The 13,724-nt window shown below is 33.9% G+C and overlaps 1 protein-coding gene across 1 annotated transcript; it reads right to left on the bottom strand.

The window, feature by feature from the left end:
- Window positions 1-83: 83 nt before the first annotated feature.
- Window positions 84-12,119, bottom strand: LOC130809730 (aspartate--tRNA ligase, chloroplastic/mitochondrial). Its single transcript, XM_057675510.1, has 15 exons — window positions 11,632-12,119; window positions 8,561-8,704; window positions 7,724-7,833; window positions 6,283-6,394; window positions 6,115-6,186; window positions 5,657-5,748; window positions 5,268-5,388; window positions 3,118-3,240; window positions 2,820-3,015; window positions 2,557-2,744; window positions 2,387-2,458; window positions 1,488-1,586; window positions 1,325-1,405; window positions 871-928; window positions 84-731 (listed from the first exon to the last, which is right to left on the bottom strand). Exons 1-15 carry the CDS (start codon window positions 12,028-12,030, stop codon window positions 562-564), a joined length of 2,037 nt encoding a protein of 678 aa, XP_057531493.1. The 5' UTR covers window positions 12,031-12,119; the 3' UTR covers window positions 84-561.
- Between the last annotated feature and the right edge of the window lie 1,605 nt (window positions 12,120-13,724).

The following is a 13,724-nucleotide window of genomic DNA, read 5'->3' on the forward strand; positions in this document are numbered from 1 at the left end:
TGTGGAATGATATAATTGCTGTTAAATACTGTTAAAAGTGTACCAGTTTCTTTCTTTTTTTTTTTTTTTTCTATTTCAGGCTAAGGATGATCTTACTATAGGTGCTGAGAATTAAATTTTTATCATAAAAATGAACAAGTCTTTTATGAGAACGTCTCGTCGTGAGACAAGTCCATACAAGCAGCCTATTAGTAAATAAACAATTAAAAAAATAAATAAAATTTGAATTCACCCTTATATATAAAGTAGATTTTCTCTTTTAAAAAGTTTAGGCTGATTCAACTGAGGCTATCTCATGATGAGACTTGTTATACAACAGACACAACCATGTCAAAAACCAAAAACCATTCACATAAACTAAAGGTTTTTGAATCTCTCATCATTCAACCTCATTCTAATTCTAGGCCGAAATCTAATCGAGGGTGTACCAAGAATATCAAAAAGAGAAATCTATATTATCACTACCACCAAAAAGAAACCTTGATGAGATTGTATTAAAAACAAGAACTTGTTCGCGCTGTCCCAAGAAGCAAAAGTTGAGCAGAAGGGTGAAGGCAACAATCAAGTTGTAGAAATATTTAGGTCTTTGAGCTGTTGAGGATCTACTTCGGAAGGTGATCGTGTAAGGGCACACTGAGCAGTGGTCGTCTTTGGAAAAGCGATCACCTCACGGATGGAATTCGCTCCAGCCAACAACATAACTAATCTGTCCAAGCCATAAGCTATGCCTCCTAAATTTAAACAAACATTAATGAGCACCAGTACATAACGTATATAAATTCTCAGTATCCAGTCGAGTCTTCTAACCAACATACATACAAATACATGTAAGACGTCAAATATACATGATACTAGACGATTTACCCATACCATGAGGAGGAGCACCCATGTCAAAAGCTTCCAAGAGATAGCCAAACTTAGCTTCAGCCTGTAGACGATAAGCAATCATGAGCACCAAATGCTAATCTCCTAAAATATCCACTCATATATTACTGTATTTATGTCTAAAAAGGGTTCCAACTTCCGACAATACTTCTATTAAAGTGGAAAGGGTGTATACAATGTTCATATGATCAAACTTATATTGCAAAACATAAAGAATATGTAAAAATCCAGATTTCATCATGAGCTTCCCTCTTGACCTTAAAGCAGCTGTGAAAGTTGAATGTGGTATTTAAGGGTAAATAGGGTCAAATTTAAATAATTAACCCGCAAAGATATCAAATCTTGAAACAATAAGGATTTTTACGATTTACTTGTTTTACAGCGTGAAAAAATATGATGAAAAAAGTCCTCTAAAAGAGCGGAAGAGGCTGAAGTTTACCTGTTCCGATGAGATACCTACGATTTTCAGAACCTTTTCTTGCACCTCGCGCTTGTAGATTCTCAAGCTACCACCTCCAATCTAAAAAGAAAACTAATAAGTTAAATAAAAAAATAAAGAATAAAGCATAATAGCAGATTCAACAACAGAATAAGAAGTGTACCTCCACTCCATTGTAAACCATGTCATATGCCAAAGCTCGGGCAGAGGGCAAATCGTCCATGTCTTCAGGGTTTGGTGCAGTAAATGGATGGTGTAAAGCCTACAACCAAGAAAATTAATAAAAACATACGTGTTTTATAGATAGCGGAAAAAGTTTGTAAGATATGCAACAATATCTTTGCTGTTCTATTATATCAGAATCCAGCAGCAGTGATACTTCCAGATTATGGTAAATAAGTATAGGTTTTGTGAAATTTTGTTATATTTGTCTAAGTACTCGAACCGAATGACTCAGTATAACATGAAAATAAGAAGTTACTCGGCATTACTTCCTGGGATAATAGGAAAGTTGCACAATCATCTGTTTTTAAATGACATCCTGAATGTTTGGAATAACTAAACAGTTCCATAATCAAGTATTTCCTCTGTTCCAAATCACTTGAAACATTTGCATAATAATACAATTCATCAAACAATTTTGTTTTCTTAACCTCTACTTATGCATAAGATATAATATAGTCATGTGGGCTCTTGTTTGATTCTTCTTAAAGTCTAGTTTTTAAATATATATAAGTTTCATATTTTTTGTCGAGCAAAAAATAAAGATATTTAGTATCAAACTATGCCTTAAATAACGTGTAAAAAGAAATGATCCAAGTAATTTGGAACGGAGGAAGTATAATCTTCGCCGAAAACAGATAGAATATAGAGACCGGGGAGCAGAATAACATTAATAAACTACAATATTAAACAAAGCCAAAACTATTAAGGCTATTCAAACATGAAAAAAAAAGGAATCGGAAGCAGTAAGAATCAATGAATTAGAATTTTCGGAAAGAAAGACCATCATTATTCACTGAATGGAAATAAAGGAAGAAAAAAGCTTAAAGTGTAACATACCTCAAACCTTTCTTCATCATCATTCCACTCAAACATAGGGAAATCCGTCACCCAAAGAATTGAATGCTTGGACTGAGGCGGTGGGACAAAGGCAATGTGAGCAAACTTACAAAGAGTATTCACCCAATATGAAATCCCATCATAGCAAGTGAAATAACTCGTATACTTACATGATCAACTAAACCCAATTCATGTGCCACATATAACCTTAGTCGATCAAGGGTTTTATTCACAGACTTTTCCACACCCACAGCAAACAAGATAAGGTCACCAGATTTAGCAGAGCAGAGGTTCAATAATTTTTCTTTGTTTTCTTCATTTAAACTTGATGCTAAAGCAGGAATTCCTTCAAGTGCCCCTGAAAACCCACAAAAAACAGTCAGTTCTGAACACGAGGATACTTTTACACTAAATTCATACAAAACCAACGTACCATCACTTGTGACCTTCAGGAAAGGCAAACCTTTAGCCCCTGATTTAATTGCTTCATTATATATATCACCCTTTTTCAGTGCAGAATTAGAATAAATACTAGCAGCCGCGGGCACACATAATACTTTTATCACACTACCACTAGCCACAGCGTCTCCAAAAACTTTGAATGACGAGCCGCAAAAAATATCAGATGCCTATATGGGGAAAAACCGTAAGTCAATCAGCTTTGTAGTTAGAATTGAAAACTAAATCTGTGGATGATCAACAGAGAATCCCAACGGAGTGAAAAAAATTACATCTTTTAACTCAAGATCAAAACGAAGATCTGGTCTATCTGATCCATATCGATCCATTGCTTCGGCATACGTGAGCTTGGGGAAAGGTGTTGGAAGCTCAATACCTTGAATTTCCCAAAAGACCTGAAGACAATGATAGCTGTACATGATCTAGGAAGCTTTCACTTTCTAACAGTTCAATCACAAAGCCATCAGAAATGAAAAATTATAATTCTTTTACGCATGACATGCACCATCTGCATGTAACAGCATATAATAGAAGTAATAACGATTCACATGCAAAGCACCACTAACCTAGATTGTCTCTACAAAATACCACAAAACGAGCAAGAACTTTTAAATGACTGTGAAAAAGGTACAAAAGCATGCTGCATAATACGACACACAAAGTGGGAAAGTAAGATCTTCTAAGTGCAAAAAAGAAACTTACAAGCTTCATTGGAAACTATGAAGAAGAAAAACTTTGACATGACAAAATTCATAGACAACAAAGACAAGAAGCTAGACTACAAAATACTTTAAACTGCCCGTTTGCTAGTTGGTAATTGGTATGAATGACGGGAATGGAAATGAAAATTTAGTATAATTTTGATTGAAAAATTTCTTAATAAGTTTAGTGGTCATGCTGCTCTACTTCAATCGTCGCATTTTCTTCACAAAACTCATTCCAATGCATTACCATTTGGAGATGTGGTATTAGGTGCTAATGAAGAATTATGAACAATAAACCTTTTTTATGATCAGCTTTTCATACCATGTCAATGACATGATACATTACATGAAAACTTAACTGCAAATCATTCTCATTTCCACCATTTGATACCAACAACCAAATGGGTTGTAAGAGGATTTGAGATTTAAATACAAGTTTGAGAATGAACAAAAAAAATGAAGTAGAGGAACATGAAAGTGGTAACCATGTCTATTCACAGAAAGTTCCTAAATAACAATTGGAACCATAATCAATCTTTTCTATTGAGATTGACCATAATCAATCTTTCAAACTGCAAAATATACTAATATCTTTTGCTTTGAGAATCCACCACTTGAAATGACAGAATAGTAACAAGTGACATGGGCGAAGCTAGAAATTTAAATTATGGAGGGTCAAATAGCTAATACAAAAAATAATTTCAAAATAATTTAAAATTGAAATTCTAAGCTATTTTTAGATGAGAAAATTATATAATTTGGAACATGAAAAGTTAAAAGCCTATGAAGATTTCAATAGGATTTTGAGTATCTTGAAAGACATGAAGTATGTTAAATTGTTAGTTTTAATCAAAATGATTAGAATATGTGAAATTTGTAGCTTGCACGAAAATTTGAGCTATAGACCTCAAGTTTTATTTATACTACTTTGACCACTGAACTTGTTTTGTGATACTTAATCAATCATTATATTTAGTAAGTGGGTCGGGTTAAAAATATAATGCGCCCATGAGTTCAGGAATGAGCTAAGGCAAGAAAACTACACGAACAGACAGCGCTATTCTTGGTGGTGAGATATTATCTCATATTCATTTAGCAGACTGACTCAGGCACAGCTAGACATGTACAAGGGATTGGTCAGGTTCGGTTCTGGAAAAATGAATTTGAGTTCGGGTTTTATTCAGGTCCAGTTAGGTTGCATAATGCTTGACTGCAAGCCAAAGTTTCAAAGTCAACCCAGAAGGTTAAGGCATTTGTTTTAGCCTCTATTACACCCATTGTTCAATGCAATATATAACAATATCTTGTAAAAATATACAAAATATCCTGCTCAACTAGCAAATTATAGAAAGAAGATCATTTCTCAGGTCCAATCAAGCATATAAATGATATCTAGGTCCAATGAAAAGCATGTAAATTGCAATCATACATGTAGAATTACGAGAAGGTATTTCAGATAGAAAGATTCTCATAAGGTTTTAATTTGGCTATATTTGCAATGATTCATGGATAGTGTTTTAGCCCATTTCTCGGGTCATTCAGGTTGGGATATAATCAGATTTCTGATGGTAAATCTTTGTCAAAACCCAATATCAAGGTTGGTTTCTAGCAGGGTTTAATTTTGACAAGTCTATGTCCAGTTACTAATGGGTCATTAGTTTAATTATTCTTCAAAATAATGGCCTTTAAAGCTCTGTTGCAAAAATTTAAAAACGAACCTTCCTGATCAAATCTTCATTTAGCTTTAGCATCTCATCTAAAGGAGTAAATGCCAACTCCATATCAAGTTGCGTGAATTCAGGTTGTCTGTCAGCTCTTAGGTCCTCATCCCGAAAGCATCTGCAAGAGAAAATAGAGTGTTTCTTCCTAAGTTTGTCCACAACATGGTCATGTTCAACAACAAACTACCTTCAAGTTTGGGTTGATCTCTCTCTCTCTCTCTCCAAAGTTTACATAAGTTTCTTTCATTTTTCTTACAAGGGAGTGGTAGAAAGAAAATTGTAGCAAAAAAGCTGAATTCCTCTAAACATAATCACATGTATATAATTACAAACATACCTATGAAAGAAAGCGATAGATACAGAGATGGGGACAAGAAATGGATTACCTTGCTACCTGATAATACTTGTCAAAACCCGAGACCATTAACATTTGCTTGAATAGCTGAGGGCTTTGGGGCAAAGCATAAAACATTCCTGGCTTCACATACATAAATAGACGAGTAAAAGATGTAGAAGATTTTATATTTTAAAAAAGTAAATTAAAGGACCGGATAAAAATGACTCAAAAGGACAATTGTTTCATTATTTGAGGCATTCTGGTGCTTGTCTCATCAGGCATCACAATTTACATGAGGATATAATTCATCTTAAGTAGGGATTTTGGGGCGGGGAAAAAGCTACCTATTGAAGCTTTACAAATAAAAGATAACTAAGGGGATTTAGCAGCAGGTAGGAAGGACATCAAGTAAGAGACACAAACATATCCTCAAAGAGTATATACTACTCCAAAAGAAGATACCTAAAAGACAAAAGACGAAAGATAGTAGAAATAATAACCCCATACCTGAACTCTTGAAGGCACTAAATAATCTCGAGCACCCTCAGGGGTAGACTTAGAAAGCATTGGCGTCTCAATCTGCCCTATATATAAGATAGGCATCAGAAAAATATGATACATATGAAATTTCAATGTCAAAAAAAGTATGACTTGAAAATGTGAGCAAGACCGCACCTCCACAAAGTCATGTACATCTTCCAGGTATCTTCGTATGAATTTAACCACTCTATGTCTCAACATTATGTTTGAATTTATTTGACTTCTACGCAAGTCTAAGCACCGGTATCTGGGAACAAAACAGTATCCTTAATATGGTCAGTTGGAGCAAAGAAGGGAACATAGAAAAGATACTATTCTTCAATTATGTATATCATGGGATTTCTTTCGCCTGAACAAAAATACAATAGTTATACATAAAATAGGCTAGTCAGCTAAGAAACTGCTAAGATCTGGGCTAAACAAGGTTGCAAAAACAGAAATAGAAGAAGGGAAGTTTGTATTAAAAGAAAAGATAGAAGAAATACAGAGAGCTGTTTTTCGAGCAACAGAGGACTCCTTTACCAAACTGGTAATTCTTACAAAATATTCTCATATTCTACTAATTATAAAAGCAGTTATTTATACTACTAGATAGTCTGATATGCCAGCTCATAACAAATCTAACAAATTCATCCCCCTTGAAATATTCCCTCTAATTAGTTACTGACATTCCATCTCTGAGATATGCTGCCACCTCATCACATTTCTAACTGATTTTTTGCTGCTGCTTGTGATTTCTTCCTTTGGTAGGTTATCCATTGCTTCTCCTTGGTAAAGGGCATAGCAGAAACTAACGATGAAGGCACAACAGGTGAATTCATGCCCTTCTGCAACTTCTATGATTCCCTTATATTAAATAGAATGCTATCCCAACAATTGATTATATTAACTCTAGTCTCTATGCAGGAACATTTAGTGTCAATATGCATCATCAGAAGGCTACAGAATCCATAGAAATGATGTCTTCCCTTCTCCTATTTTGTTTTTAATCACCGAACAAAGCTGACATCAACACTAGTAGTCTAATATTTTTCCAATGGAGATTATCATTTTCGTATTTACATCACAAAGACAACTCTTTTATGTCAAATTTCTATGATCAGAGATTCGATATTAACCATGGTGGAAAAAAATTGATGTTTATGTAGATCCAATACATTAGACATAGATATTGGGCTATAAAAATGTCCTAGTATCAATGTCAAACTTCCCCCCTGCTCTTCTCATAGCCAACTTCATTGCCTATGCTATAAAAAAGTTATCATACATCTGCAAGAAAATAGACATGAGCAATGAGCATCAAATATGTTCAAATCACTAGCACAGATACAATGTGCTTCAATGGAACAACTTCATTACGGCATTATAGTTTTCAAACAGAAAATCTGATCAAATTCATCAAAATCTAAAGTAATACTAAGCATTTAACATCCAGATTCAGCACGACGTAAGCACTTTTCTGACTAGTATTAAAGGATCAAATCAGTCAACTAAACCAAGCAGCAAAACAGAATTATATCAAAAACTTCTCATTTAATTTTATATCAACTCCGTAACATCAAATCAAAAGAGCTACCTCAAACGTATCTCCTCCTTCGCAGAGTCTTTCACATCATCTCCAGTAGTAACCAAAAAGGGCAGTTTGACTTTGACAGAATTTAAAACTTTGACATGTTCTGCAGCAACCTGGCAATGTGATTTCACTATTTCAGAGTCACTGAGTACGTAAATCATCTTGAAGATCAAAAAATAAACTACAAATAAGGTAAAAAATAATTCAGAACAAGTCACCTGTACATGTATAAATAGACAAGTCGTTACCCCAATGCCAAGTGGCTCCCGCCTAAGCTTGGCTTGGGAGGGTCTCAATGGTACCCAACCTTACCCTTAAAATAACAGAGAGTTTGTTTCCTATTGACCCTAATTCTAATTGTATATACTAATACGTCCCTTTGAATTAGTAGCAAAGAGAAATGGAGTGTTTTTCAAGAAAAATTTGGACATTGGTAATATATGAAGAGAGAGAGAGTAAATTGTGTGGGTGAAATTAAAAGAGAGTTAAAATAATGTATGGATGAGTTTAAAAGCAAGTAGTGGGCAATTGTACAAAAATAGAAATGATGCAAAATGAGTGGGATGGACCAAAATAGCAAATGATGCTAAATGAGTGGGACGGAGGGATTAGGTTCTAAATGGATAGGAGTGAGCTAGTGCTCAACTGCACTAATCAATGATGTTCCGAGATCTGCTAAAACCCAATTCCAATAGAAGTTAACCATAGTTCAATCCTTTTATGCAAACTCATGAAAGTGGACTTCATATCCTCTTTTTTTTATTAAGCACAATTTTCATTGCATTATTTGTTTCAATAGGATCAGACTAATAACAAAAAGAAAAAGTGCATAAAAAATACCTCTACAGTTCCAGTTTTCATCTTTTTATTGACAGCCTCGTATGGCCTTAAACGTACAACTCCTTCAACAGCAATCACATACTCAAGCCTCAAGTCGTTCACCACAGAATGGGCATCCGGGAAGTCGTTGGGTAGTGTTGTAATCTACACAAAAAGGACCAATAGTAATGCTTTAATAATGAGATTAATGTGCATAGCATTGAAAGAAAAAGAGTGTGATTTGTTGATTTCTCGGACAAAATGTTGATTTCTTGTTCATTTTCCTATTCTTATATGTTTACCATCATTTTTTAGGGGGGTCGAAGAAAGTAGGGTTCGTTTTACTAGAAAGATGCAGACCTAAAGGCCCCATATGTATTATTGAGTTCTATCAAAGCAGAACCTCAAGCTCTTGCTTAATGTGTATTAAGATAGGCCTTAACTGTCAACATTTCAAATGAATCGGTGAACAATATATCAACATACCTTGGTAGCTACATTATGTAAAATAAGAAAGAATTGCTGAAAACACAAATCACTCCCCCCTTCATATTCTACAATTTTCCACTACAAAATAAATTAAAGGATAAGAATCCTAAACATTGAAGTTTACAATTCTTTAACGATGATTTTGCATCACAATGAAATCAAATAATTTCCTCAAGAGCTTCGAACATTGACGCTTGGTTCAAGTTCTTTCGTAATTTAAGGATCAGCTTTAGACCTGCACATGTCTAGTCATCTACATCAATATAGGAGCAGCCTAGTTGTGAGCTGTGCAATTGGCTTGCAAAGATCTGATGGGTGAGTTGACGACCTGCACATCCGTGAAACAGGTCTGCTGGTGCAAAAGTAACAGTAGGGCAGGGTCTGTTGGTTAGGGTATCAGTCTACCTGGGATGGCTACACATGACAGCAGTTGCATCAGGTCAGTCAATGTGAAGCAACAACGTCATGGTGAGTGTACCATTGAGCAACCTACTGGTTCATTGGGAAAATAGGAGCAGTTCAGCTGCTAGGAATGTCGGAGAGTGCAGCAAGAAACACCACTTGATGACTGGATCAGTTAACTGAAGGTGTACGGGGTAAGCTTATTTGCCCAGGACCTATTAGAGGTTGGAGTATGCAGGTGGTAGTAGGATGCTGGGTTGATGCACATCTATGAGCACTAAATGTATGCTACAGGTTTGATAAGTCACCATGTTGTGACAATCAATAGTGCCCAGAATCAGATAGGTAGTTTGGTGTGCAGCCTTATCCCAGACAGGAGGGGTAGCAATCAAAAACAAAATTATAGTTTGCTCTTTTAGTTTGTTCTTTGTAAAATAAACACCAAATTGTAAGGAGGTTGTTACAAGGTAGTTAGAAGTTCTCTTTCAAGGGGAATTTCGGGTTGCTTTTCCTAACCTATGACTCTTCCTTTGTGACTGAAGCAAATAGAGATCATAACAAGATCCCGTGATTTTCAAAGTGAGTGAAGCTTTGATTGAGAGCGTGGGGGAAGTGCTTGATTGATGAGTAAAGCCAATAGAGTTTTTATTCGAGATTAGTTTCATCTGATCATATCCATTTTTAATTGTGCAATCCTCATTAAGGATCTACTAAATTCTTGCATTCAATCACCTTAGATTCTTGGATTCATTGTCCTTAATCCTGGGGTCCATAGTTATACTCGGTGCAATTACAATATGATACTGACGATTACATGTATAATAGCTCAAGAAACAGAACTAAAAACTTACTCTATTGATTTGAAGAAGCATAAAAATGAGCTTGAAAATAAAAGATAAGTTTGTAGCATGAACACAAACATACAAGATCCACTGAAATTTCATTCTAAAACTAAACTAATGTTGCACATAGTAGCTAATTACGTTTATATAATTAAAGTGTAGCACTTCACCACAATGTTGAAACTAAACCACTCAAAAATTTACCCCCTCCCACATATTTCCCTTGCAATAAAGATGTAAAACCAAAAACAACATATGAGAGACCATTAACCCATATTCTGAGACTTAGAGTGACATTCCATGATGTAATCATACAAAAAATGGGTGATAACAATATAAGCAATGGCGAAAAATAGCGTCAAACCCTCCCCCGAACTTTTTTTTCAATATATGCATAATGATACTTTTAAAATCATATAACAAAGTTGGTTTAGTGGTAAATTTAACATTTTTATAACTAAGACGTCAAGAGTTTAGGATTTAAACTTTTGCCCCCACACATTTTCTCTCAAGTTTCACCACTAATAGTAACCCACCAAAGCTATATAGTACAAGCAATTCACCATTGTTCTCCATTATAGAATTAACTACCCAACAATGTTTCCTCAACAAAATATTAAAATTAAAGTGCATGCTTCTTGGTTAGAAATAATGTTATTTCCCTCTATATGGAACACATTATGTATTCATATAACATCTTGGTGAAAAACGTAATATTGTCTAATCCCATCACACAATAAAATGGTGATAATACTAGAAGCAATTCACCATAGTTCCCCAATATAGAAATAACTACCCAATAAATTGTTGCAAACTTAATCTCCAGAATTCTTGGTTAGAAATAATGTTATTGCTCTCATATCTCTCAATGTGCTAAGTTTTTCTTGTTGATGTCCCATTGAATTGTCTCCACCACTTTCTTTGATCCTCATGTCACATTTATCTTCTATCTCAATATACAATTCAAATTTTTGATCTTTTTTTCTCCCAATTTATCCAAACATAATAAAATCACATGCTACATTGAATGGTCACAAATTCAAAGGGACAAAGTAGTATTCTATATTTCATATAATAGAAGTATAACAGTTCATTGAATCTTGTGTACTTCTTATTTACGTGAAGTTGCATATAAATCCATAATGTTTTGCACCAAGGGTCTGATCCAAAATAACTCTTTGCTAATACTATCACTAACAAACATTCGACATACCAAACCCCACGCCAGGTGGAGCCATTTAATGGCGTTGGATAATGCAACATTGTTGTTGTAAGTGAAAAGGGTGACAATTATTCAAGCAACTAAACGGTAAGAGATATAAATTAGCCAGTAAAAAAACAAAGAAAATAGAAATAAACCTGAACAATGCCAGAATGGTCTCTAAGATTAAGAAAAGTAAGGCCACCATGAACCCGATGAAGAGCGACCCACCCACAAAGTGTAACCCGTTTACCCACATCATCTTCACCCAAATGCCCACATAAGGCAGTTCTACTAACCCATTCCAAATCTGTCTCTTTAGCTGATGATTGAATTGGGTTTAGTTCCCGATTTTGCTGCTCTGTAGCATTTAAAGTAGCTGAAACAGAAGCATTATTACAGAGTGTTCGTCTAGAGAAATGAAAAAATGGGTAGTGATTGAATTGAAGAGAGGAAAGAGAACAAGGGATAAGAATTGTTGTGATTGGGATGAAAGATGAAGGTTTTAGATTGGTTCGAATAGAGGAGATAGGGAGACTTCTCAAGAATTTAGCCATTGTTGTGATTTGTTAATGTAATCCAATGTTTTTTTCCTTTATTTGTGAGTTTTGCTTCGTATTGGTTCTTGTCGGCTTGTCGCAACTGGCTCTCGAGTTAGCGACTCGATAGCCGGACTTCGTTTGGCTATATGGCACAAATTTTTAAATAAATGTCACGGTAAAATAATCTCTAATGAATTGAAGTTACGTACCCTTATTTTTCTAAAAACTTATTTATAATATTGAAGTGATCATTTAAACAATTCTAATAATATTAAAAAGTTAAAGTGATAACTTATAACTTTAAAGTAATCATTTATACTAAAAAAACATAGTTTGGTAGCAAACAAAAAGCTTTTGTCGCCTTGTCTGGCAACAAAACTAGCGACAAAAAGGTATTTTTTATCGTCAATATTGTTTTTCGGAATTTTTAAACGATTTAGTTTTTAGTAATTAGGCGGGATAAGTTTGATTGAACAGTAAAACATTTTTTCGACAAAATCTTTGTTGCCAACTTTGTAATTGTTGCTATTTTATCTCTCTTAATTTTTAATGACAAACTTGGTAACATAACCATTTTGTCACCAAAATCTCTCTTTTTTAGTGGCAAACTTTTTGTCACCAAAACTTAATCACTATTTTCTTTATAAGCTAAGTTTTGTGTCATATCTCTCTCCATTTTCTATCTTTCTTCTTTGATCTCTATATTCCTTCATTTATTCTCCTTTCTCAAACCCCTATAAACCTCCTTTTGAAGGAAGCTTAATTACTTCATTAATGGAAGCTACTATCCTTCGTTCTCGTTTCTTCGAAAAGGACACTTATCTTCTCTCTAATCTCAAATCTTTTGAAAATTCTTCCTAATTATCTGAACTCAATTCTAAACTTTCTTCTTGTCATTTCACCCAAAATCCATCAATTTGGAGAGTATCTCTCTTCTTTTTAATGTTGAAAGTTTTGTTGATATTATACTCGAGCTTGAGATTTTGAGATGGGGAGTTCAAGTTCTTTAAAGAGGGATTCAATTAGTGCATTTAAAAACCTAGTGGTGTTAATTCTATTTAAGGTTATTTTTAATTATAAACTTTATAGATTAGTTTTTGAATTAACACTTGTTTTTTATTGAATAGTAAAATATGTTAATTTATGTATATAGATTAATTATAGTAATGTAAGTTTTGTAATATAGGTAATTTAGTTAATAATTATTTTTTTTAATTTTAATTTAGTTATTTATTATTTTATAATTGAGGTTTGAATATTATTTATAGAAAAAAAATTAAATATTTGTTATTATCATTAAATAATAATAAAAAATATTTATTTTTCTTATGATACGAAATTCATTTAGCGATAAAGATGGTTAAAATTTTTGTTTTAGCGATAAAATTTTTGGCAACAAAGAGTTTTGTAGCCAACATTGTCGCTAAAAATTGTTGGCGAAAAGTTTGGCTACAAAACAAGGCCGGCTATTGGGGAGAGCAGCAATAGCTACCACTCAAGGCTCCGATTTATAAAAAGCCTCATATTTTTGCTATATGGTTAAAATTAAAATGAAGGCTTTTTGTGTATTGTGTAGCAAAATTAAATGGATAGGGAGAGTATTAAAATAAATTGGTTAATAAATTTGTATTATCAGCTTTTATTGAATGTTTAGGATATACTAGTATAAATTATTGTAGGTGAGCAATATAATCTCTCTTGATAACTTT

Source organism: Amaranthus tricolor, chromosome 4, assembly GCF_026212465.1.
Source record: "Amaranthus tricolor cultivar Red isolate AtriRed21 chromosome 4, ASM2621246v1, whole genome shotgun sequence".
Lineage (NCBI taxonomy): Eukaryota > Viridiplantae > Streptophyta > Magnoliopsida > Caryophyllales > Amaranthaceae > Amaranthus > Amaranthus tricolor.

Coding starts and splice junctions, on each gene's coding strand:
- LOC130809730 (XM_057675510.1), bottom strand. CDS start 12,030: ATGGCTAAATTCTTGAGAAGTCTCCCTATCTCCTCTATTCGAACCAAT. Junction 6,395..7,723: donor AAGGAGGAGATACGTTTGAG/GTAGCTCTTTTG, acceptor TTTTGTTCCCAG/ATACCGGTGCTTAGACTTGC. Junction 1,406..1,487: donor TGGTTTACAATGGAGTGGAG/GTACACTTCTTA, acceptor TTTTCTTTTTAG/ATTGGAGGTGGTAGCTTGAG.